Here is a 26,221-nt window from a genome sequence, read left to right as displayed (position 1 = left end):
CACCCACCTACAGAGTCCGTGCCTGCTCTGAGGTACAGGAGGACTTTTAAGTGCCCAGGAGTCATACAGCAGCACTCAAGAACTAAGCTCAAAGACTCACAACTGGCTTAAAACCAGTGAATACTAAAGTAAGCAGATATGCTCTGTTGTGATTCGACTTTCGGTTGAAGTGTCTCTTGGTGTCTTGTTTTAAAGGTCTTTTTCTGTAGTTACAAGGTAAAAAGACCTCAGTCATTTTTCTCTCAAGTGTAATCTGACGTTCTCTGGCAATTATGCCTGGAGTAGAAGTTTTAGGGGAAAACCAAAACAACTAAACCCTAACCGTCCAACCTTGGGTAAACAGGATGTTATGTGGTTGCCTCTTGTCTGAGCAATCATTTTTCCATCATCTGGGACTGTCATAAAAAAGGGCATGAAGGCATTTGAATTCTTCCTGCCATTTCCCTCTCAGGGCAAGCAGCACAGAACCTTCATGGTGTATTTGCTCTTTGTGCTTTATGTTCACCCACCCTGCAGGGTAAATCCTCACTTAGTATGAAAGCCTAGGGCAGACACAAGAACACAGAGCAGCAAATCACCTTCCTCCTTGCACTTCCAGGAAGCCTTCCCCACCCCCACTTCAGCATCAGACTTGAACAGTTAAAAAAATAATTGTAATGAGGAAACACCAAAGTTACTTTTGCTGTTAACCCTTACTGTACCAGACCACACCTACACAAGATGCTCCATGCCTCCTCTTTCATACGGCTACTAACTGCATAACCCAAAATGTGGGGTAGGACACAACTGCAAGGCTTCAGCTTCTGCATTTCTGGACTACCTTCCAAAATGTGCAGTCTGACTTTTAGAATGGGCACATTTGTTATATTCACTTTTCAAGGTCTTGGTCTTTAGTGAGAATAAATCATGTGTACTCCTCAGACTGGAGAAGGGTTAGGGAGACTAATGCCAGTTGACAATCTGGCCAGGCCAGTTCTTTATGGCTCTTCTTCCCTAAACATCTCTCTTGGACTTAGTCATGTTAGCATGACTATAATCCTTGCACAGCTTTGAAGCCAACACCTTCCTTAAAGGAAAGCATCTTTGTTTTTAATATTGTTTGGCTGGGGACATTGTTTTGCTGAGCTTGGTTAACAGGGCAGAAACACATCCAGCTGCAGGATGGCAGTTCTAGCTATGCAATAAGAAGCCATTTAAAATGAAAGCTTGCAGGATATTGCTCAATGCAGCAAAAGAGTACAGCTTGCCCTCCCAGATGACAAGATCAGCAATTATTTTTGCATTCATAAGGTTCTGTTATGCACATTAAGGAGAGGAAAGTGTGTTTGCTTGGTTTACTTCATTGAGCAATTCTCTGCTTTATTTGATTTGTACCACGAATGGAAACCATCTTTATGACTGAACACCAAAAAGTACATTTGCACCTCAGTAGATCACTCAACAGAGATCCCTGATCTCTGAGACCTACCTAAGGACACTGTTGCACCCCTCCATGTAAGTCTCCCTGACAAGGTATATCCTGAGCAACAGCTTCCTGCTCTTATGACATCAATGCACGGCTGGATAGGCAGAAGCTTCTTTAGTACCCATCACAATTTGAAATATGTGAAGAAAACGTAAAAGCAGCAGATCTTTCCCAGCTAGCAGAGAAAGAGGACCACCCATGCTTCCCCAAGGCTCCTCAAACTTTTTCAGAGCAGGGTGTACTGTCCCTGTTTGCAGGGATATGCAAGTAATTCCCCACACCAGGTATCAATCTTAATCTCTCTTTTCCCCTGCTAAACGCAGCAGCAATAGCACTATACTAGCAGTGTCACACCTGTGCTAAAGTTTTTCGTTTTCTTTGTAGCGTGTCCTGGGCTAAAACCAGTATATTTTTAAATTACAATGTTTGACTTTATATCTTCCACAATATACTGCTTAAAACCAGTATATTTTTAAATTACACTGTTTGGCTTTATATCTTCCACACTGTCTGTTTAAGGCAAAGTTGCCCGAAGCCTCCACTAAAGGAGTTTTCTGTCCTCTGATAAAATCATTTGGGAAACATTAGTGAGATAAAAATACAGCTTGGTGTGGATGGCCAGTCCAGGGCAGTTGCTAGTAGTTTATAATACTCTGCTGGGCTGCTGTACAAGGGTAACAGATGTTAGCTGTCTTCTCTAGCATCCTACTAGACAGGTAGGTAAATTCCCATGTTACTGGGGAGAACCTATGTGATAACAGCCAAGCTTCATGTTCAAGCTTCAAAACAAGGTTAGGTTAATAGGCAGAAGCCTGAGCAACATTATTTTTTGTCACAAAAAACTCCACTAACCAAAAAAATCTTTCCTCTTCTGTCACAAATACTAAGTTTCTTGTACTTAGTGTTCCTTGGAAATTCTTGTCATTGCCTTTTCCTTCTCATTTGTTTTTCTCCAGCATGCAGCTGTTTCTGGCTAAGAGGTAGGCAGGTAGATGCTTACTGGCACCATTTGCTGGATTTGCCTTACCCACCTGGCATGAGTGGGAGCAAATCTATTCCCTCAGGCAGCTTTGAACCAAACTCAAATGGCCAAGTCAATTCCAAAAATGTGTCAGGGACTCATATGGTTCTTAGGATTAAAAAAAAAAAAAAAAAAGCTTTATCTGTGAAATGCTTGTTCATTCTTAGCTCAGGGATGAGCTCAGGGCCTGGGGATTCTCACAGCTCAGATTTAAAAGCCAGAATGGACTGGAGATATGGGCCAGCAAATACAATGCAGGCCTTGAACAGGAGATAGCAAGATTTGCATCCTTGCCCTGCTGCAGACTTCTCCTTGTTGCATTCCTGCCTGTGCAGCACACACAGCTCTAGTCAGATACTAGAGCAGTGGAAGCCATAGAAGTGCTCAAGGTAAAGAGCCTGTTACAAAGATGCTTCCTCAGTCCTTCTTGTTTTGACTTCAGGCTGTATTCTGCATTGGGTTCAATGCAAAGTTGAGTTCATAGGTGAACACCTCAAATGTTACTGTAGCTTTTTCCCACAATGGTGTCTTATGTACTCCAAAAAGGATGTAATTAGTTTCATAAATAATGTACCTTCTAATGAGCCTCTTAACTGTGGCGCAAGAGTGCAGAGATGATTGTAAAAGTCACAGTAAAACTGTTTTGTAGACTTACTAGGCAACATACTAAGGAAATACACTATCAACTGTTTCACTCAAAAAAGGAAGTCTTTGTGACATCAGGAGTGACCCTGCTTTCCTGCAGAGGTTAAGTTGTTCTGGAGCAGGTCTGTGAGCAGGAAGCGAGACCAGGCAGGTTTGCTGGGAGGGAGGAACCAGGGCCAGGGAGGGCTCCTGCCAGCCCCCAGTGCCCAAGGTACAGCTGAGCTTGGGCAGGGAAGAATGTAGCTGCCAAAACTTTTGCCCTGGCATCTCAGCTGTGCAACTTCTTCCCCACTGAGCCTCATTAGAATTGGACTGTGTCAGCTGCATCTGTGCCTAGTGACATAAGGCAAATGGAAACAGTCTCGTGGCACAGTGGCAGTCATACAGGCTGGGCTCTGGTGTTGGTACAGACTGTGCCTCACTGGACACCAGAAAGCCTGACTCAAGACAGATGTGTGGCTGTGGCCCTGCTGACATCCATGTCAAGTCATCACTGGTAGATGTGGGTGGAAACAGGGAATAAAGGGGAAGCCAACTTGGAAAAGCTGAATTGATTGTCCAGCTGATGTCTGTGTTTGTTGTGAAGTCAACTTCATCTCCATGGAAGGGTTTTTTCTGCTCTGTTTTACATGTAATTCCTTCCTACGTTCCCCCAGGGGATCTGGGAAGGTATGCTTAGCTCACTGGGGGAATGAGAAGCACCCATGAAGGGGGATGCAATCTCTTAACAGTCGTTGAAACCACAAGTAGTCGTGCTGTTGATTAGTTGTTGTGGTTATGGAAACACTGGTGCTTCAGAAATCACTTCTGAGCAGAGCATGAGCAAAAATGAAGCTGAAATGAACTCACAATCCCAGCACAGATGTCAAGGCAAATGTCACTGGCTACTTCCATCTCCCACATTCTTAAAACAGCACCTAGGAGAGTCTGTGAGGAGCCATGTGCAGCATATTTGACGTGGTTCATTTCCTTGGTGATGAGCTCAAGTGGAAGGACTAGAGCTTTACAATGCAGCTTTTGGTTCTATGTTCAGTTACAGCCTACATGTGGCAGAGCAGGCTGAGCATCTTCTCTGCGAGAAGACTGTCTGGGGGAGGTTTAAGCACAGTGGGCTCATCTTAAGGCCCAGAAGGCTTTCTAGACCAGGTAGATTGGCAAGTTCACTTCAGGTCAGTGACTGAAATAATTAGTTAAGTAATTACATTTTAGTTACATTTTGTGAAGTAATGATATTTTACTTAAATTTTGTGATGACCATGCTGCAACTGGGTACCTCACCTAGGGGTTCTGACTGCTTAAATGGGTTGATTGATGAAGTCACTGTGACAATTTTGTTAATGTTTTCACACAGTGATACCTGGTTTGTTTTGATCTGTCCTGCTCTACAAAAATTGTCTGGATTTGCTTGGGCTCAGAGAAATGGAAGGCTGTCATTTAAGCCAGCTTTAACTGTGCCATGTGAATGTGTTTGACATATGGAATAGATGAGTCACCGACTCACTTCGCACCCACATGTACACAGACAGGTCTAATGAACAGCACCTAAGAGTTAAATGAGCATTTGTTGTGTGCTCTGCTTTGCTAAAGCAGCCCATTGAGGTGCATTTTCTGATGGTAGTCACACAACTGGTGAGGTTGGAGGGGGCTGCTGCAGTTTGTCCAGCCAACCTCCTGCTTGTTGCAGGGCCAGCTACAGCAGCTTGCCCAGCACTGGGTTTTGAGTATCTCCAGAGATGGAGACTCCACAAGCTCTCCAGTCCAAGCTATTGCAGTTTCACCACCCTTGCAGCAAAAAATACCTCTTATGCTTAAGCAGGACGTTCAATTTGTGCCCACTGCCTCTTGCCCTGTTACTGGGTACCACCGAGAAGTCCCGCCTCAGTTTCCCCTCCTCCCTTCCCTCTCACCATGTATTTAAACCCACTGAGCCAGCTTTTCAGCAGGCTGAGCAAGCCCAGATCTCAGCCTCTTCTCCCACAACAGATTCTCCAGGGTGAATCTGAGATTCTCCCTGTGAATCTCACTGCAACATGTATTTTCCTTGCAGGGCTGGGTGATTCATGACCCATCCCTCTCCCCCCGCAAGGTGTGCACTCCTGCAGTGCAGCAGCACAGAGCTGCGCCACTTCTCTGACATCAAAGCCTGCAGTTATGGACTAGGGACACTGACCTCAGCTGCTCTGCAGGCATGGTGGAAAACTTTGAATTTCAATCCAGTTACACTCGCTCCACCATTGTATGGAAGGCAAAATTAGGCTGCTTCATAAACAGATTATTTTGTTGTTGCTGTTATTCTTTGGCTCCTTTTACCTCAAAAACACCTTCCCCCTCACCCCCCACCCCGATTTTGTTTTCATGCCATACTGCGGTCAGGTAGATTCTGTCTGGCAGATGGCACAGAAAACATTTGTTTCATCTCCTGTTTAATCTAGGGTTTGTAATAAAACTTTTCTCAGCAGCCACAGTTCAATAACAGAGAGAGTTCACACAGTAAGAATTTGGGGATTTGGGACTGGAATGAGGTGAGTGCTGGGGGGCACAGCTCTGCATGGGGAGTACTCACCATGGCTCAGGTTGTCAAGGTGAAGAAAAAAAATTATATTGAAAATCTGCATCTAGATCCCAACAGCTTTTCAGTTCCTCAAAGTGTCACTCCCTTACTATAAATGGAGTTTAGTACTTAAAAACTGGTAGAAAAAACATCACTGAGCAAGACTGAATAATGGAAAAGTTCCACAGTTCCTCGTGCAACTTCGTTTTTGCTTGGAATGAAAGGCAACAGTTATTTACTCTTAGTCTTGAGAATCAAGTGAAAACGGAGCAGCTTGGGCTAGCTTAGAGATCCCAGCTTCTGTTTTGCCATTCAGAGCAAACAAATAAATAAACAAACTCAATCTTTCTGTTTCTTTTTTTTCTCTAAAGTAACAACTTTTCCAACCAAGATGCTATTTGGTGTTCCTCTCAATTTGTCCAGGCCTAATTAATTCCTAAAAGGAAAGAAAACCCAAAATAACAAATAACAACAAAAAGTAGGGGCAAAGGAAGAAGGAAAACAGATGGCCAACAACAGTGAGGTTATTAACAAGGCAGCTGTGGCCTACAGTTTTGGGAGCTGCAGCTCAGCAGGATGGAAATTCCCAGGAGCACCAGAAGGAAGGAGGTGCCTGCCATTGAAAGACCCTGGCTGCTCATTGGGGTTGGGACTTGTGCTTTTTGACAAAACCTTTTTTTTGGTGAGGAAACCTAGTTTTACTGGAAGGAAAGGAGGCTTTTTGGAAGACAAAGCTGGGTTTAGATGAAAAAAATCACTGCTAGAGAAGGCTTCCTCCAGAGATGGAGATTTAAGGTGAAATTTCTAGCCAAAGAGGGGAAGAGTAGAGCAAACTCAAAAAAGATCCTGAGAGCTCTGCAGGGGGGAGACATAGTCTGGCAGAGGAATTGGAGCTTTCCCTCGGCTCCAGTAGGTTCATCCACAAATAAAATAGCTAGAGAGAGATTAAAATGAAATTCTTCTTCCCTATATAGAGAGCAGATGGTGGAGAGTGTGTCAGCTAAGGCAGCAGGAAGTCTCAGTCAGACCTGCCTGATTCAGAGAGAGTTTCTCCTTTATGTCAATGGAAATGTCTTTGTTGTTGTCAAGAGGTGAGATGTGGACTTTTCACATCTCATATAAATTTGCAGGTTTCCCACCCTGCTCAAGAAGTGATAGTAGTTCATTTCATACAAAAGAAGCTCACGAGAGCATAAAATACCCCTAAAGCAAACAATGCTGAGGCTCTTTGTGAGTGGAACAAGAATTTTACTCTTGCTGGTTAGAAGACAAGGCAGTTTCAAGTGAATGCACACCTTCTACCTGACAAATTGAGCTACTGGAACAGTTCTAACAGCAAAAAGGGTTCAAAAATAGCTATGCTGGTGCAATCTCTTGATGTAGAGGCACTCAGTGTATAGATCTTGCCTGTCTCCTATACCCTAGGAGCTTGCAATGGAAAGGGGGGTACACCCAGTCAAACACCACATTCAATCAGAAATTTCTAAACCCCCAGAATTAATCAACTATTAATCATTTCTGAATAAAGCAAGAGAGAGATTTATGCAAGTGGGAGCAAACAGAGAGAGAAACGTGTGCCACAAGCAAATGTAATACTGGCATGGTTGTCCCCACTTGACTTAACCAACATCCCCCTGCTTTTAAGAATTTCTAAAAGCCTAAAGTTGATTTTGTTCTGTTGCACAACTCCCCAGGACTTTGTGATTCACCATGCCAAGGACTGTAATAGTGTGTTGCATCATATTGAGTAATAGGATATGTTGAAAATTATTATTTAGATGGCAAAAATTCGAAATGGTAACATGTAGCTGTCAGAAAAATCCTCTCTAAGAAACACACTACATTTTTTTATTCATTCCCCTTATACAGCAAGGCTCTGGGAAGATTTAAGGAAGGTTTACCCTTCCCTACATGCCAGGAAAGACCACTACCAAAATGTCTGGCTTATCTTGTAGGGGAAGCAGAGCACGTGGGTACAGCACTACGTTGTATTTGGTGCCTTTTCAGGGCTAAGAGGAAGCAATTCCAAGTTTTCTAAGACAGGGAAGAGAATGAACAGGGTATTTTAAATTAATTAAGGTACCGGCTAAGCAGGTCTGGCTCCAGTGGCTCTATAAGATTTTCTGAACAACTGTCTCTGTGCCTGAGCAAGTCAGAGTTGTCCCATGTTGCCTTGCTCCCAGCAGGCTGGGACCTACTCCACAGTGCTTGCAGGAGGAAAGGGGCTTTCTTGTAAAAGAGAAGTGACTTTGAAGCGGATGAACTAAAGAGGAATAGAAATAAAAATAAACTCTGACCATCAGCCCTTGATAGAGCACTAGACCAGATCAAGAGTTTGAGATCTAGAAACACCCCCTTTAAGCAGTGCCAGTGCACAGTAGCATGATGCAATGATGTAATTCATTGATACAACTCAGAGCAAATTACTTTGATTCTGAGGCTGAGATACCATGGCTTCCAGACAGAAAGGAGTTCTTTTTGACAGTAGAAAAAGATATTGGCAGAATGATGCTTGTTCAAATCTCACTCTCCCTGTTCTCCTTAAACTTCCTCTTCACATCAGTGGTTGTTCCATTTTTAACCTGGAAAAATGAATCTTAAGCTTTTGTTTTGTATCCTGGGGGTGACTCTTTCTATGTACCACCTAGAACTCATATCCTTACACAAAGTGAGCAGGCTTTGCAGATGGAGATGCAGGGCGAGGGACCTTTTTTGTGGGCAGCCAGAACTGCATCTCCCCTGAGCAATGCAGCAAGCTGAGGTGGAGCTGCAGAGGCACTTACCAAACAGGACATTTGACTACAGCTGCAAAGCACTTCCCTGGGGGAAGAAGCCAAACCAGCTTATCCTGCAGAACCAGCTAGAGATATGAATTGTTGTATGTAAACTACCTCTAAAAAAAAAAAACCTCTGGGTGGGCAATTCAGGTCCCAGGATGGTGTTAAAAATGCTCCAAGAAAATCAGCCACACCAGTAGAGCCCATGATTCCTACAGCACAACTGCAGTGACCTACTCAATTCACATCACTTCCTGAGTAACATGCAAGGGCCTAGGATTTAGTGCATGCTATGCACACAAACCTGGATATTATTGGTTGACTTCAGTCTGTTGTAAAGCCATTTACCAAAACCATGCTTCAGTAACCAGCAAAACATTCTAGACTTTCTCATCTGGTGTTGTTGCAATAGTACTCTTATGAGTTAAAAAACTAGTTACTTGCTCTTCAAAAAGCCTTGCGGTACCCTCTGAGCACCCAGCAGCACAAGGCTCAGAGATGTGCTGTAAGGCTGATTTTCAGCTAGTGGAAGACACAAGACTTAGCACAAGGTTACTCAGCTTTGTGCCACCAGAAGGGAAGAAGAATGTGTGTCATCCCCCAGGTATCTTCATACTGAACTTTCCCTCTGGGCAGGGAACTGACACCATCAGTCTTCCCACCTGCAGCCTTTCCAAACCCATGTTCTCAGAGCCTCTCCCTCATAGCTGCAGGAAGGAGCTGAGAGCCAGCCATGAATAATCTCTCCCACAATTAACTCCTGATGTTTACCTGCCTGATTGCCTGAGGAGAAACTTCTACCAGATGGGATGGCGCAGTCCTAAGGCACCTATCTCTTCAGAAAAGTGCGAATGTGAGGCAGCAGCATCATTAAGCCTCAGAGGAAAAAAGAAATGGAAAGAAAGCATACCCCAGCATGCTTGCTGTCAACACCTCTGCTTGCACTCTTCCATGCCTCCTTTCAAGTATTCTAGGAAAAGCTATTCAGGTTAAACCAGAGCATAAAATTTGTGTTTTTCAGTCATACACTCCCTTTCACATTTCTTTCATCTCTGAAAGAAGTGTTGCTCATTGCTCTGGAGGGAAGCAGCTTCTGTAACTGGCTTCTCCATTAGCTGCAATTTTCCCTATGAGAAGAAAAGCCCCAGGGCAGAGACCAAAGTATGTGTGAAGTACTTACAGAAGAGTCTCAGGACAATAGGAATCTGCCTGCAACACTGAACTCCCTTTGTCAAGCACTTTCTTATTAGTGATTATAGGCCTGTTGGAGCGATCTGGCTTGTTACATTAGCAGTGAGTCAATCCTCTTTCCCAGCAGCACGCTCTTTGGCTATGCAGAATCACTTCCTTAGCAAAGAGACAAATTACTAGTGGTGATTCAAATCACCCTCTTCCAAGCAACTACCTCTATTTTTTAATAAACAAATGAAGTTTTATATACTTAATGAATGTATTTGTTATCTGATTAAAGCTTCCCCCCCTAATTTCTTTTAAAAAAATAAATTAGATCTTTCACTATTCATTAGTTCTTATATTCACCACAAAGTCCCAGCTGAGAGATGCCCAAACAGTAGCTGAGTAGTGCAGCTCTAGCAGCCTTTGCAAAACCATTTGATGGTGCTTTGGGTCATGGTCTAGTGGTCATGGAGGTGTTGGGTAGAAGTTTGGACTTGATATTAGTGGGCAAAGGCACTCTTCTGGGGGAGATGCTGGTGGCTTGTGCTGAAAAGGAAGTGCCTGAGCTGAAATGGAAATACTGGAGACCAGCATCCCAAGTGCCAGTCTTAATTTTAGTCATATTCATTTGAGATACTGGCATAAAGGCATTAAGAAAAGGCTGGAAACAGCTGAAACAAAGAAGTAGAATGGAATATTGTCCAGGAGATATCCAATAACCTTCAAGCCTGGGGTAGCAGAAAGCAGATAAAGTTTCAAAGTGTAAAACGAGAGTAAGAGATCGGTAGCAAAGAAGTTCAATACCCTCTGGGACCTTGTTAAATCAAATAGCAGGAAAGGGGGAAATTGGAGGTGTATCAATAGATCATAGCTCAGTTAGATGAGACTGGTATGATTCAATAGGGGAAGAAGGCAAATAGGATACTCTGATGTACCAAAAACATTTCTTTGAAAGCAGCTACTAATGCTATGGTATAAAACATCCACTCTGTACTGGAGTAACAGAGCATCATCCTTGTCCAACAGCCTTGAACAGGTGATACAAGAATACATGGGAATCAATGTAATGAAAAACTAGTGCCTCAGGAAAGGGCAAAAGTGATCTAAGTGGATTCAGGAAGAGGTGGAGAAGGTGCAGTTGTACAACACAAGAAAGAAGAAAAAGAGAGGTTGAAGTGCAAGGGAAATATTTGTGTAGGTAAACTTCAGCCTAAATGATTTATGGGTACACTGTGGATGGAAATTAAGAAACACTGTTGCAGGGTAAGTGACCAAAAGCAGCTTAAACTTCTCTAAAGCAGGGCTGTGTTTCTTCTCCTTCCATGCTGCAGCCTCTGACATGCAAGTGGCACAAGCTATTTAGCCCAGAGCCAGAGCCAAATCTGCTGCCTGGGAGGGTGAAGCAGCCTTGGTTTAGATTTTGAATGCCATGGTTTCTGAAATATGCCTTCATGTTCTTCAGGAACATAGAGTGAGGACAACAAAACACCTTTTGAGATGGATCCTCCCATCAAAGACGAGAGATGAAGAAATGAGTGCCTGTGGTATGAAGTTCTTTTTAGACCCGGATGTAGCTGCATCCAAACGTCTCTATGAAGGTCAGCTACAGGGACAAAACACAGATGAATTTAGCAGGCAGGAACTAATGTCTCCACCAGAGGAGATTCCAGCTCTCCTTCAGATGTGGCTGCAGTGGCTTCACTTTTAACAAATTCAAGACTTACTCATGTTAGCAGGCAGCAGACAGAAAGCAAAGCTGTTGAGTAAGGCACTGGCTGTTTGCATGTGACATACACACATGCACACAGAATGAACAGGGAGAACATTACTCCCATACCCTGCTTGGCAGGAAGCTCGAGATCTAGGGATGTGCAAGTGCTATTGCAGGCTTCATGTTTTAAAAGATATCTTTTTGTATGCACTAAAGGGCTAAAATATCCCTATAGTTCTAAAAGCAAAATCTGGTTTCTGCATTTCAAAATTAATTGACGTAAAGTAGTGGGAAAGCAAAAAAATGGAGCTCAGAATTTGTTGTGAGCAGTGAGGTTCAATACTAACCTCTTCCCCTTGCATTAGCGCCAGTAAAAATTGGCTTGGAGCAAGAGGCCCAAAATGGCTGAATCAGGTTCATTAGGTAGTTTTATCAGGCCCCAAGAAGGGTCAGCCAGCTGGCCCCAACATGCTGTTCATTTTGTGTGCATGTTTTGGAGTTGATAATGATTTGGTGCTGCTTTCTCCATTTAGGGAATTCAATACATGGTTCTCTCAGACATACAGAATTTGCCATCCTTTCATCATTAGAACTGCTGCTATAATGGATATTATTTCCCAGTTTCCTCTATGAATGGCAAAAACTTGCTTCTTTTCATTTATTTCACAGCAGGATCCCTCGCTGCAATATATGTGTGTGTGTGTGTGTGTGTGTGTAACTTGCCCTTGGAAACATTAGAAAAACTGACATTTTGGGTTTGAGATCCTGTTTCTATAGGGGTGATCATACACACCAGATGAGCATACGTAATCTGGCCACTTCCCTGTGGTTGCAACAGTGATCACAGTGCACTCTCTCCATATTCGTTAGCTTATTATCTTGCCTGGCTATGTTTTGCAGACACTTTGATGGTAGAGGCATTTGTTGATCTCTCTTGTAAACCATTATTCTACAGTCCTTTCTTCTCCTCTGACGGTGATAAGAAAGTCCATTAGGGAAGAAGGAATCACTGTTGTCAAGAAACTGTAGCATTGGAAACGTTACTAAAACTGTAGGTTTACAAAGACTGCAGAAATTTATCCTAGCTCTTGAAGAAGAAAAAAATCCCACTCCCAGGTCTACAAATCTCCACAGAAGCCCAGGACCTGGGTGAGCAGCAGTGAGGCTGCCATCAGCCACCACCATTCATCTCCAGAGCTTGCCTTATTCCTCTCCAGGCCCAGCAATAAGGAAGCAAAGCTGCAAGCTCAAAGGTCCAACAATTTCTTGCCAGAAGATCCTTCCCAGGTCCCAGAACTTAAACAGCTGTTGTCTTTCGAGTCATGGTGGAAAGCAAAAAACTAACATTTATTAAAGGATAAGTGCTTAGGAGGCAGTACATAGATGCATAAACGATATTCACTTTGTATGTAAGCAATTGTGCTGTACATAAACTGCTTGAGGGGAGGCACTTATTCATTCTCTTTATGGCTACACAGTCCATGGTTTTCCCATAACACTACAATGTAAAGCTCAGATATAACATTCACCACTATGTTTCCAACAACATTATCACTACATACTGGTTAACTGAGGCTATCAAAATAAAAATGGCTTGTTGTGATTCCATGATTCTGTCTTGATCTTGTCATGAGTCAGTGGGAGGACCAGGAGTCAAACACAGAAATCCCCACTCAGAGAACATTGCAGCTTTGTCCCCTTCCCTTTCTGAGCTACCAGCATCTCCTCAGCAACATTGACTTTGTTAGGACTCTGATTTACCATTGCTACAGCGTGATCTGGAAGCTGGGAAAAAGATGGAAGTGCAAACCTAATTGTTTTTCTTCTCCTTACTCAGATATTTTTGTCTGAGATGGACTCTGATGCATCAAGTGGACAAGGATAAGCCTCATGCATGGACTTGTGTGCTGGGGAGGGATCTGCAGTTCTAGACCACAGAAGAGGAATATGACCCTGAGCCACACAGATTGCAGAGCCCTAGTATTGAGGCAGGAAACTCCACCCAGCTCCATGACCTCACCTGTCGAATGTGGCTAGCTGGCAATACCAGGTTGCCTTGGCTTGCTTCATTTGCCATGTGAGGTCATGGAGCAGGACAGGCTGCAAAAATACCCAAAGGCACAAGAGAATCCCATGTATTGCACAGGAGATTGGGTGGTGAAAGCAAAAGCAAGGGAAGCAGCACTCACTGTCAAGCATCTCAGAAGCATACAGGCTTTCAATTTCCTGCAGATCCAGGGTCCACACTCCAAACCCCTCCACATCTGTATCTTCTGCTTTTTTTTTTCTTTTCCCCAAATGAACCCCTGTCATGTTGAATTTACACTGGAAAGAGACTGATTCAAACAGTGGGAAGAGTTACAGTCCCAGAAGAAGACAGCAGAACCCAAGTGCTGTCTAATGGCAAACTGTCTCCCTGTGCTATGAATCCTGCCATTTAAAACACTCCACCACTGGCTGGGTAGCACAACCACTGCCTGTGGATTGATATTCGTGCGAGCACAAGATTCCTTCACTTTTCCATTGGCATGTAGACACCAGACTGCTTCTTACTGAGAGTCCTATGGCAGTGAGCTGACTCTGACCATTCTTTTTAGAAAACATACGGTAAGAGGAGCTGTTGTCCTTAAGAGCTACAATACATCTCTGCTCTGCACAGATCCCACACTCAACCCTAAAAGTGACTTCCCCCAAAAGACAGCTTTCCATACAGCAAAATTGTGACCTACTTAGATTTTCCAGTATTAAAAAATAAACTTGATTTAATAATTTTTTTTACAGATTTTTTTACTTGGAGAAACCTCAGCCATACCAATGCCCTGAGCCCTGCCCCAGCTGCCATTGCTTTGGGAAAATCTAAAGGTCCATTTGGATTTTCCGGACAGTTAATTTGCTCCATATGATAGACCTGCAAACTGCACATAAATCATCTCAATTCTTTCTCTTTCTGTCTTCAGTGCAAGGAGTTCACCTTCCACACTGGCTACGAGGTGCTTGTACAGCGGCTGTTGGATGGGAAGAAGATGTGCAAAGATGTTGAGGATTTGCTCAAGCAGAGGTAAGGAAATCAGAGTGAAAAAAGCATGAACAGCCTCCATTTTCTCTCCTGTTTGGCATCTGGAAATGAATAGTAGGCTGTTTACAGATTTGGTAGTGACAATAGTTTACATGTGAAAGTCCGAGTGAGTTGAATCCTAGCAATTTGATGAGGTTTGTGAAGGTAGAAAAGAAACAGAAATGTCAAAGATTTGAGAAGGCTGAAGTACATAGCTCCACTAAGACCCAGAACATTCCTGGTCCAGAATCATATCCATCCACCACAAGAAGCAGTTACTGAGTTTCCCTTTCTACAAGAAGCAAATGTCTTGCACATTCTCTTTGAGCATGCTGTGGCCACAGGCACTGTTTTGGTTTCCTGTAACTACCTAGAGCGGGCCGTTTTCAAACCAATAAAAGCTACATTAGATGCTACTAAAAGCCCTTCCCAGACACCCTGACAACCCACATCATTTGCCAGCCCTATCAGTCTTGAATAACAATGTTGTAGGTTATGTCCACCCATTACATGCTTCTTAGGTGTCACACAACAACAGCTATGGACAGCTGATACTTTTGTGTGTGAGGAAATATATACTACACAGTTGTTCTGACTCCTTTGCCATTCATTTTTCTACTTTTGATTTAGAAAAGTGTATCTGAAATTTAGTTCTGTTTTTAAGTGGCTAGGTTTCAACAGTTTCCACATGTAGCATGAGGCACATACATGCTCAAGCATGACCTGGAGGAAAGACCACATAGTATGGATCATATATTCAGCAGGTAACCCATGAGAACTGCCTCCTTATGAATGCTGCTCTGCAGTCACAGCCTGCTTTTTCTTCCCATGCTGTCCCCATCTAGTTTTAGGTTGGTTCTCTGAAGGCTAGCTTTCAAGCACTGGGACTTTCAAGGGCATATGAGCATCAAACTGCAAGTTGACTATTTCACCGTGTGAAGAGTCTCCCATCAATATGTGAAGCTATTTGAATTGCTTTTCTTGACCACCAGTGGAGGCATATTTTATTGCTTCATGTCACACCATCCTGAAGTTACATCTGTCTGATGGTAGCTTAACTTCAACTGTTTAAAATAGCTCCTTTGTGAGTCATAACTTAGAGAGATCAGAATTGCATTGCAGGCTTTGGGCAGGCTCTGCACTGCAGCATGTCTCTAATGCTACGCACGCCAATGTTTCTTTCCGAGACGTTACAGAGGTTCCTGCAAGCTGCAGGGTAAGGTTCTGCCTGGTTTGTGGTAGAAACACAAAGGACTTTCTACAAGGAAATTAAAAAACACATGTACAGTCATTTTGCAGATCTGAAAGCCAAAAGAGCAAGCGTTTCCACGCACTTTTGCTCACCCCCAAAACATTCCAGTGAGCGTGCATACCTGCACGTGCCCGTGGCTGCAAGCATGGTGGAGGAAGAGAAAAGCTAACAGGCACTGAGCTGCAGGAAGAAGGTATAATTTCCAGTTTATTTCTGGAAGATGTTTGTTGCAGCTCGTCCTCATGTCATTTATGGGAATAACCTAGGAGGAGATCAAAGCATGGGATTAATCTGTTCTTAGAAGCTGCCCATACCATGGGCTCCTTGCCAGAATTTCAACAAGGACTCCTCTAGCAGCTGCCCTACGACCTGAACCAGCTTCCCTTGCTTCACTAACCCTTGATCAATTTTCCACCCAGGTCAATTACTTTTGCTCACAAATACTCCTGCCTGGCCCAGCAGAGGGCCTAGGAGGTTGAACAGTGAGAAAACAGTTGTACTCCAGGACAAAGGTGGTTGCAAACCAATGAACCTGCACCAGAGCTTCTGGTACAGATGGCTGCAACACAAGGTGCACACAGCCACCAGATGCAGAGGAACAGTCAAAAGGGTAATGGGATGTTCTCAAACAGAGACTTGCCCCAGCAGTTGCTGTGCTGCAAAACTTCAAAACTGGCCCTCAAACCACTGGAGCTCAGCAAACAGCAGTAACAAAGCACAGTGTGGTTGAGTGGGAAGATGGCTGGAAGAGCAAACCAGCAGGGTACATGGCCTCACACCCACATCAAAATTCCTTTGCTGAACAGAGAGGACATTGCTCCAGGATGTCAGGTTTCAGGCTCAAAACTGTCTGGAATGCTTTGAAGCCCCTTTTGAGAACTGGACTTGCCCTAAGGAAAATCCAACCCCCCTAATCCTAGAACCAGGTTATCTATTCATTATTTATTATTGACTCGATTATTGAATAGATTTTAGCAGCTACTCAAAGATTGAAAACTCAATTCTGCCCTGGTCTTGCACCCAGGAGAAAGCAAATAGCATACTTGGTACAGATATTTATTTATTCATTAAACAGAGAAGATAAATTTCTTCCAGAGCTGGGGCAGGGGCAGGGCGGGGGGGGAAGAAACAGCAAAGAAGTGTATTTCTTTATTAACCATAGAAACAGAACCACTTTCCTGAGTCACTAGTTACAGTTCCCCATTAAGTGAGATATCACATCATGACATTCCCTCCCTAAAACTGTCAGAGCCCCACCTTACCACTAGCAAGGTTCCTTCTCCTTTTGCCTTCATTGCAGCTGTTCCAGCAGCACCTCAGTGAGCAGAATTTTTCCTGCTACTCCCAAATGTCACTTATTCCCAAGCTCCCTTAAATGAAACCTACTCCTCACTCATTTTGATGGATCAAGTCAGCTGTCATCTTTTAGGTTTCTTTTGGAAAAGGAGCTCTCCATTCTGAGCATCCTCACTACAGTTCTGTACACTTCTAATTGAATCCAGCTCTTTGGGGACAGAATTGTCTGTAGCACTCCACAGGAATAAAGCCGTGGGGATGGGCTTAATTTTTCCTCATTTCTTCTAGAAATAGCTCACTCAAAATATATTTGAGGTAACTAATGGCACTAGGACTGAGGAGATAGGGAAACTGGAAAAAAAAACCAACCCTGTATTTCCTGTGTTTTGCATATTGGATGCAATTACTAGATTTATGTAACTGTGATGCTGGTACCATGAAGAGAAATTGAGTAAGTTTTTCTTTTAACAGAGCACAAGCAGAAGAGAGATATGGGAAAGAGCTGATTCAGATTGCTCGAAAAGCAGGAGGACAAACAGAAATCAAGTAAGGGATTCTTGCATTATCAGTACTAACGAAAGAATGTGGAAGCACTATCTAACTGAGGTGTTTTGCCTGTGACTAGAGTGATAAGATGCTGACTTCAGTGTGTTACACAGCACTTTACAAGTTCTAGCAAAAGCAGGGAAACATCAAAGTCCTTCAAAGCAGGAGTCACAAAATCCCTGGGAATAGGTCTTTTCTAGAAATGTTTTTATTTCAGGATTTCTAATGGCGTTTAGTATTTGCTTCTAAAAGCAGACTAAGTGATGGGGGAAAGAAGGGAAAGGAAAAGGTTGTTAAATGTTTAGGATGGTGGCTTGGCAGTTCTGGAAAGCTGGTGGACACAGAGACTGTGACAAAAGCAAGAGCAAAGATAGACACACTGTGTGCTTGAGAACAAACACGAAGTACAAAGACACCAAAAATTAGCTTCTGCTGCAGGAAACAAGGCTTAGTTTAGGAATACAAACTCTGAACTTCTTTGAAGGGATTTAATTTGAAACAGGTCAATGGACTACTGAAATATAGTAAAATGACATATTTTTCCTCAGTCTCCTCTATTAATATCTTAGATCATGTATAAATTGTGTTGGAAGGAGAAGATATATGTTGGCATGGGATTTAACTTAATAAACACTGCTGATAAACTGCTGCTATTATTGATGGCAACAGCAATAATGAGACAATTTGTCATTATTGTAACATGCAATAATACAGTAATAAGGTGGCAGAAGATGAAGATTTGGGGTCACAGTAGACAGATTTGAAAGAGACCTCAATCTAAACACAAACCAGCTCTACTGATCCTTGGGGGATGCTACCCTCATCCATCCCATCTCTCAGTTCTTAATTGCATTCTCCTTTTCATGTTGATTTATCCCTCTTGGTGTGAGTGTGGTATCCTGCTCGTATGTCATGGGAAAACTTGACTTCAAACCCTTGCACCACCATGATATGGAAGCCCCAGGCAACCACCCATAGTGCTTTCTATAGGTTTGGTGGTGGCAAAACCATTACACTAACCCAAGTGCCTGATAGCATGGACAGCACTGAAGCTCACCCCAGACTATGTGAAAGCCTCTCCTCCCCTAGGGCTCCATCTCACTCTTGCCCCTGAACAAGGCAATAAGGCGCTGAAAGGTTCCTAGCAAAGGCTGCTTGAGATGACACCTTCTTGGTGTCTCAATTCACAGAACTAATCAAAGAAAAGGGAGGAGAAAAAACATTATTTTGCAATCAAAATAAAAGACTAAGGATGGATGGCTTCTTCCCAAACTGAAGGCTAAGGTCAGTATTCCACAATTAAGGAAAAGCTCCACCATTCTTTACTGGCAGTGCAGGGCAGGCAGAGCAAACCTGTTCAGAAACAGCTTTGACTGCCCTTCTGTGTCTTAATGGAAAATTCATGGCTCTGACTTTTCTTAAAAGATTATAAAAGCTTGATTTAGAGGCAGAGTAAAGTCCCAGAGTTGGGATATGGATCCAAGCTCCCCTCCACTTTGATCCAGCAATATTCTAACTTGGCACAGAGAGAAGGCAGAGCGTACCAACAAAGCATGCTGTAGGGCTGATTTACTGCGTTTCCATAAGCCCACACCTGGCCTGGGTAGTGACCAGCTTTGCACTGATATTTTTATCAAAGCAAATGTCTTACTATATCTGAGGTGGAGGGAGGACACTTTCTGTCCTTCGGCATTCTCTGGCTGTTTAAGGAGTTACAGAGATAGGCAGTGAAGGGCATTAGTCCAGCATAAACACTTTAAAATCAGAGAACACTAGGGTCTATCCAGGGTGGGAACAACTCAGGAAAATGGAAGATTTAGTTTTAATGTCTTAAAGTTTTGGAGATGGTGTGAAGCTTCTGTTTGTTTAGATGACATTGATTGCTGACAGCAGTTTGTTCCCAAAGTCAGTCCTGCAGTGAGACCTGTAATAAGGAAAGCTGGAAAGGACTATGCTACAGCTATCCCTGTCCATTATTCCAAGTGCTTCCTTTTTTCACAGGACTCCCTGCTATCACCTGGCACACTGAGTCCTAGTGCTATTACAGGTGCTTGACAGGCTGAACAGGGCTGTTCACATCTTTAAATGCAGCTTTGGGTAGCAACATTTCTCAAATGAAGTGCAATGAAGGCCCTGTGCAGGTGTTTGTACCTAAAGTTTGCATTTGACAATCACCAGGAAAAAAAGAAGCTTCCAGGTCTCTTTGTAGACCATCTTACAGAACTTCCCATGCCATACTAGGTATTGCAGAGGAGCAGGAATTACTAATTTTAGATTGCTCATTTTCTTGCTAATGCAGAATTATTATCCTCTAGTCTTAGATTTAGTCATCTGTTAAACACCTCAGATACTAAGGCTTTCTGTCACTTCTCCTGGGAAATTATTTCATACTCCAGTTGTTCTCAGTATTAGGAAGGTACCTGATACCTTTTCAAAAATCAATGAAAGAACTTAGAAAGTCCATCTGTAATAATTACCCCAAAACTTACAGTATCAGAACATACCCAGAAGACCTTAAGAGAAACAACTGTAAGGCTAATTAGTGCTGACTAGCACAACTTCTGAAAGGAATAAACTGGCTGCAAAACCCCTCCCATCACTGCACCAGGTCAAAGTGATGCTCTGTAGCTGCAGTGGAAAGCAGAGCAGAAGAGCAGCATCTCAAAGCTGAAATGAGCAGCAGTCCCTGTGCAGGGGCCTGTTGGCAGAGTGTCCATGGCAAACCCACACGGCAGCCAGCGCCAAACCTGCCCAACTGGAGACAATGGCATCAATTAGAATCATGGAATGGCCTGGTTGGAAAAGCCCCTAAGATCATCAGGTCCAATCACAACCTAACATCTCCCTGTACACAACTGTTAGACCGTGGACCTAAGTTCCTCACCAAAAATGTCTTTTAAACACCTCCAGGGATGGTGACTCCACTACTTCCCTGGGCAGCCTATTCCAGTGCCCCATGACCCTTTCAGTGAAGAATTTTTTCCTAACTGCCAATCAAAACCTTCTGTGGTGCAACTTGGAGTCCATTTCCTCTCATCCTGTCACTTGTTACCTGGGAAAAAGGCCAGTCCCCACCTCACTCCAACTTCCTTTCAGGGAATTGTAGAGAGCAATGAGGTCTCCCCTCAGCCTCCTCTTCTGCAGGCTGAACAATCTCAGCTCCCTCAGCCACTCCTTGCAGGACTTCTGTTCAAAATTTGTGTTCACCACTTCACGTGGTGGACAGCCCAGCAGAGCCTTATGGGCTTATGTCCTTCCAGTACCAGTGTGAACAGCTCTTTCCAACTCCAGAAACTCAGTCGTTGGCAGCTACTCAGCTATTTTGATCTCAGCCCCTTGGGTGTTAAAAAAGTTACTTTCTGTGCTTGGAGAGAGGAGGGTCTGCTCGAAGGAGAAATCAGGCAGCAGTGGGGAGGTACTGCCCAGGCTGTTAGTTCAGCACAGTCAGGATTGGCACAAAACGAAGCACAGAAAACAAGCACAATGAGTAAATACAAGCAACAGGGAGAAGCTTGGGGAGGTCTCTAGCACACGGCACCAAGCAGTGGTTGTGGCTGAAGAAAACGGTTCTCTCTCAAGCCTCCCCTGTATTTTAAAAGCTTTTAGTTCTGAATTAAAGAATAATTTCAACTTTTTTTCAGCCTCTTCTTTTCTCCCACACACTTTTGCTTCATCTGGAGCAAACTGCTGAACTCAGCTAAATGTATAAATAGGGTCAACTGCCCATTTCTATTTACTGAAAGACACAGATGAAGACATATGCTGCTGACTCTAAAGAAAGATAGCCACGAAGGCTCGCTGAAATGGAACAGCAGCTCTGGGACTCTGCAGTGCTTTGAGAAAAATCCAGGTGACAGCAGCCATCAGGTTTCAATCCTATATGCTGTGTAGAGCTTGTTACCTCAGCATTGTTACAGCTCCTCAGATGGAGAGCTGACCATTCAGGGCCTGGTACTGCTCATGCTTGGCAGAGGCAACCACAAGCCAAGTCTGTATTAGGACACTTCACTACTGAGTATCAGCAGAAATATGACATCATGGCCTGGGAAAAGATGTGGCATCTCCACCTGCAGACTGCTTAGCACCTGAAATGAGAGAAATCACTTTGACCTGAGAACTAGCAGAGGACAAGTTTCTCGGACTTCAGTGAAGTCCTCACTGTTCTTTTCAGACCAGCGTTGGAACTGGCCATTGCCAGCCTACAGCTGCAGAAAAATGTCTAACTAAAATGGGAGAGGCAGACAAGCTACAAAGAAGCATAGAGGAGGTTTCTCAAAGAAGCTGGTGTTGGTTACCACGGACATGGCAAACAAACACTCCAGCTCCCAGCTCAAGAAAGAAAAGTTCCCTGTAAGTGCTGCCTACCAGCTAAAGGACACAGACATTCAATAGTCCAGCCTGGTTCAAACAAATTCAGGCATTCTGGCTGCTTGCCCCTGCCTCCAGCACTACAGCTGGTAGAAATTACTTCCTCTAGGGAAGAGAAGGGAAGGGAGAAATCCTCTGTCCAACCCATGACACAGATCTAACTCAGCACTTCCTACAGGCCTTGGCAGGTTCATTCTAAGGTAAAGCAAGAAGTACACACTTGAGTCTAAATGCAGGAATGCTCACATGGGCTCAGACCAAAATCCCTTCAGCCTAATACTCTGTCCCCAACGTTAGATGCCAAGAGATGAGTAGAAAAGGGCAAGCATATGAAGGTATTACTCCCAAATAATCTTCCAGCCTGAGCAGTTCAGGAGCTGCTACACCAACAGAAGCTTTGTATGTAGTAGCCTCCAGTGAAATTTTCTTCTCTCTTTCTTATTTAAAACCCTGAAGCATTTTAGCACCCACTGAATCCTGCTATGTTAAGTGCAGAAGTGTCTTTTTCTGTGTTGATTTTTAGATCACTTCACTACACTAACCATATCAGATCAGACACATTGCAAAAGCAGATTGGTTTCCTTACAGTGGAAGTCTTAGAGAAAGCACTGGGAACAGAACAGGTATTGCAAGAGAGCATGAGAGAGTATTAGAGGTATTAGAACCTCTTGAGTGGGTCAGGGCTAGGAGAAGACAGGGCAGGCTTTGAGGAGTGGGCAGTGTGAGGATCACAACAATCAGAGTGGCAGGATGGATCCTGCATGCAAATGAGCTGTGGAACTCACCCATCACAAGTCAGGGCTGAAGTGTATTTTTTCAATGTCTTTGTTCCTACACCTTGTACTAAGTTTAAAGGCCTGTTATTTACTTTTAATTTTAAAAAGTAAATAATTGGAAACACAATTTCATATTTTCTAATGATAAAAGAAATTATGAAAAAGATGATTACAAAGCTCCAGCCATGTATTCCTGGCAAATGCCAGGCTAAACCAGTATCCAGTGGGGGAGAGGGAACCACATGTTATAAAGGGTAAACTGTGGTGTGCTCTCCACACTCTGTGTTGCACACATGGGAAAGGATGAACAGAAACTGGGGATTTTCAGCTAGCTACAAACTCAGATCAATTTTGCAAGTGTTGGTTGGTACCACACACAGTAGTGGTGTCTTGACACACTAGAGATGACTCTCAGCAGAGCTCATGCCTTTAAGAGGGAACACCTTTCAGGCTGCAAGGTGACAGGGAATTTCCATCTACTACCTTTGGCAGCTCCTCAGCAGAGTGACATGAAAACAGAATATACTACAGAGCCCAGTTTTCATGGTCATCCACAGTTTCAGCTGAAATAGAGCCTCTGGGAACTCTGTTCTTGTGTACAATAACTGCTGTAAACTCACAGTAGCTGGTTAAACTCTGCCTGGTCTGACAACAGCTATCTATGTCACTTGCTTTGCTTGTCTTTTCTCATGCATATGATTTTCCCTATTTCCTCTTTCCCACTACCATCTTCTTTGGAACTCAGGAAAGGGTAGTTCCTTCAAGTCTGTGTCTGCTCTGCCCTTCTCTACAATGCCTGAAATAGAATATTTCAGTGGGTATGAGGTGAAGGCATCTGTAACAAAATGCCAGTCACCGTTTTCTGTGTATAAATAGAGTGCATCTGTCACTCAATATACAGAATCCTCTGTATTCTTCACACAAAGCAGGCATTTTTGAACTGAAGCTAAAAGTCATTTTGGAAGGTCACATCCTTCCATGGCAAGTTATTTTCCACTCAAATGTCCTGAGCCCACCCAGACTTTATATACTTGTACACTGAACTTTCAGGGCTCTGCAAAGATGGACTCAAGTGCATACTCTGAAAGACTTCTGCTCAGTTCTTGTTAAATCCAATCTAGATACTCTCTGGTGATGAGGACAGGCATTTCTGAGTAGAGCTGCTGTCTTTTCAAGAGACATGAGGAAATCCAGTTTTATGTTAAAGGCATAAGAGTGTTTTATCCTTTGATTTGAATGGCATAGGTCATTCTGGAGTCACAAAGGTTCTAATTTGTAGTCTCTGGGCACAGATTCACAGTGAAAAGCAGGTACATGGAAATGTCATCCTGTTTGCTTCTCTGCCTCAGCAAAGTCTGGGGTAAGGCATCCATGCTCCCTGTAACCAGACCACTCCTTTTGGGGCTTTTTCTGCTTCTGACACATATGTGGGAATATCCAAGCACCAGAACCAAAACACAGGTGCAGGCACACCACAGCACTTCTGTTGCTACTTTCATGAGAGATGAACTACACCCCTCCTGACACTATGCCCAGTCTGATGAAGAGTGCAGCCTCCCCTAATAGCTGATAGGACTACTCATGCTGGCTCACACCTTGCTGTGACACATTTATAGACAGACAGAAGCTTGGACTCCCCTGGTCATAGAAAGGGTGCTGCCCACGCCTGTTCTTCACCACAGGCAGCTTCAACATCATCCCACAGCTAGAACCTGTGCAGGAGTCTTTCCAGCTGCACTAAGTGGTTTGGCCTTTCTGTTTATAGATCTTCTGAGAAACAAGGAAACAACCTGGCAAAATTAATTCTTTGATGTTTTCCCCACATCTCCACTAAGCAACGTTAGACATGGTTCTCATGTGAAATACTCTGTTATGTGCCTGGCCTAGGACATGTCACTGATTTAGTTCCCTCCCTGTTAGAGAGCACACCACTTCTCCCTCTGTTTGAGACCGGATGCTTCTGAACTTGTTTCCTCAAAATTGGTTACCACCACAGGTCAATAAAGAAAGAAACATTGGTAGAATCACAGTGGGTCTTCCCTGTACAGCAAGAGAAAAGAGAGATGTTAATTGTGACCTCAGAGGAGACTGGCATTAGGTCAGTTTCATAACCATATTATCAGGATTTAAGTTACTGGAGGCAGAGAGAGAACAGGACTGCAAGAAAGTAGTCTCATCTGAGAGTTCATCTGACAGAGGCTTCTCAATTTCAGAAGGAATATTTTTTTTTAATTACAGTAAGAACAGACTTTGTAGATCATATTAATGTAAAATGGAAAGCTACCAGGAAGGAAGGCAGGGTTATTTCACACTTCTATTCACAAAGCCAAGGTAGAAAAGAAAGAAAATTTTAAAAGGGCTGTGGCTTTCCGCTTAGAAGAACGTGTTTTACCTTCCTGTGTACAAGATGTAAAGGCACTCTCTGAATTACTCAGTTCAACCATCAAGCCTAAAGCTGCAAAAACCCCCAAATCCAGCATAAAACCTGTGTGGTGTAACAGTGTGTGTTGCTACTGATGGAGCTCTCCTAATCGCATCTCTAGTGCTATAAGATTCAGCTTTTGATGATTGTGAAGCAGTAGGCACCAGAGCCCTTATCTACGGTACACGTCCTGGTGACCCCTGTGTCACCTAGAACTGCCCAGTGCAGCCTGCTCTCCAGCAACAACCTAGTTCTCTAGCCAAAATAAGGCCCAAAAACAAACAGAGAGAAAGCAAACACAGGGAGAAGCTGGGACAAGTTCTCTTTGAAGTACTGTCATCCCATGCTGTTTCAATTGTGTTCCCCTCCTGAACCAACTCTTAAGATAATTTTGCACAGTGTCTAAAATGGATATATGCTCAGATGCAGTGGTTACCCACCACTCCTCACACCTGTCCTGTGATGGTGGGTGAGGGCCAAACAAGGCACCTCTGCTCAAATACAGGATGCATTTTCTGCCTTGAAAGCAGGGGACAGGTTCTGCTGGGAGAGGCTCTGCTGGCAGAAAAATGAAGCAAGGTCTCTGTGCTGTTAGAGGATAGCCATAGGAAGTAGTGATCAGTGCCCTACTGAGACAGAATTGTCTTTTCAGCTTTGATGTGCTGGGTAAATCTGAATAAGTTCACCTTAAAGTATTTTGCAATCTACAGAATAAGAATGCTAAACAGGGGGTGAGCTTTAGTGTGATGAGCTTCTCCCCTTGGTTTTCCTGTTCCTCTAAAAGCTCTATTATTCTCCTCCTCCTCCTCCACTTGGAAAAGCAAACATCTAAATACGCATGTTTTACAAGAGCAGCTCAATTCCGCTATACTCGAGTAGCAGGAGACTACAGCAAATGCAGGCAGCAGCCAGGATTGGTATTCCAGGAAACGGTAGCAATATTTGAGCCACTAGATGGCAAAACCCACCAGAAGTTGCTGCAGAGTAGCTGTTGCACAGGCTTTACCTGTTCCCTCTTATTCCAGATTCAGAATCAATCCCGTTTCTGCCAGAAATTCTTGTTGACAAATCCAATCTCTAAATGTCCAAGGGGGAGTCGTTTAACAAACAGAGTAAATTTGTGTCTGAGCCTATTTTCGATGAGGTATCTGCAGGAGGCT

At 43.5% G+C, this 26,221-nt stretch overlaps 1 protein-coding gene across 1 annotated transcript in view; it reads left to right on the top strand.

Annotated features, from left to right (window-relative positions):
- The first annotated feature begins 5,695 nt into the window (after positions 1 to 5,695).
- PSTPIP1 (proline-serine-threonine phosphatase interacting protein 1) overlaps positions 5,696 to 26,221 on the top strand; it is a 43,130-nt gene continuing 22,604 nt past the window's right edge. The window contains exons 1-3 of the mRNA XM_054388134.1: positions 5,696 to 5,713; positions 14,304 to 14,404; positions 17,421 to 17,495. Of these exons, the coding sequence (XP_054244109.1) occupies positions 5,696 to 5,713; positions 14,304 to 14,404; positions 17,421 to 17,495 (194 nt within the window). The remainder of the gene's footprint in view (positions 5,714 to 14,303; positions 14,405 to 17,420; positions 17,496 to 26,221) is intronic.

The sequence above is a fragment of the Indicator indicator genome, chromosome 16, assembly GCF_027791375.1.
Source record: "Indicator indicator isolate 239-I01 chromosome 16, UM_Iind_1.1, whole genome shotgun sequence".
Taxonomy (NCBI): Eukaryota; Metazoa; Chordata; class Aves; order Piciformes; family Indicatoridae; genus Indicator; species Indicator indicator.
This window is presented reverse-complemented; position numbering and strand designations above follow the sequence as displayed.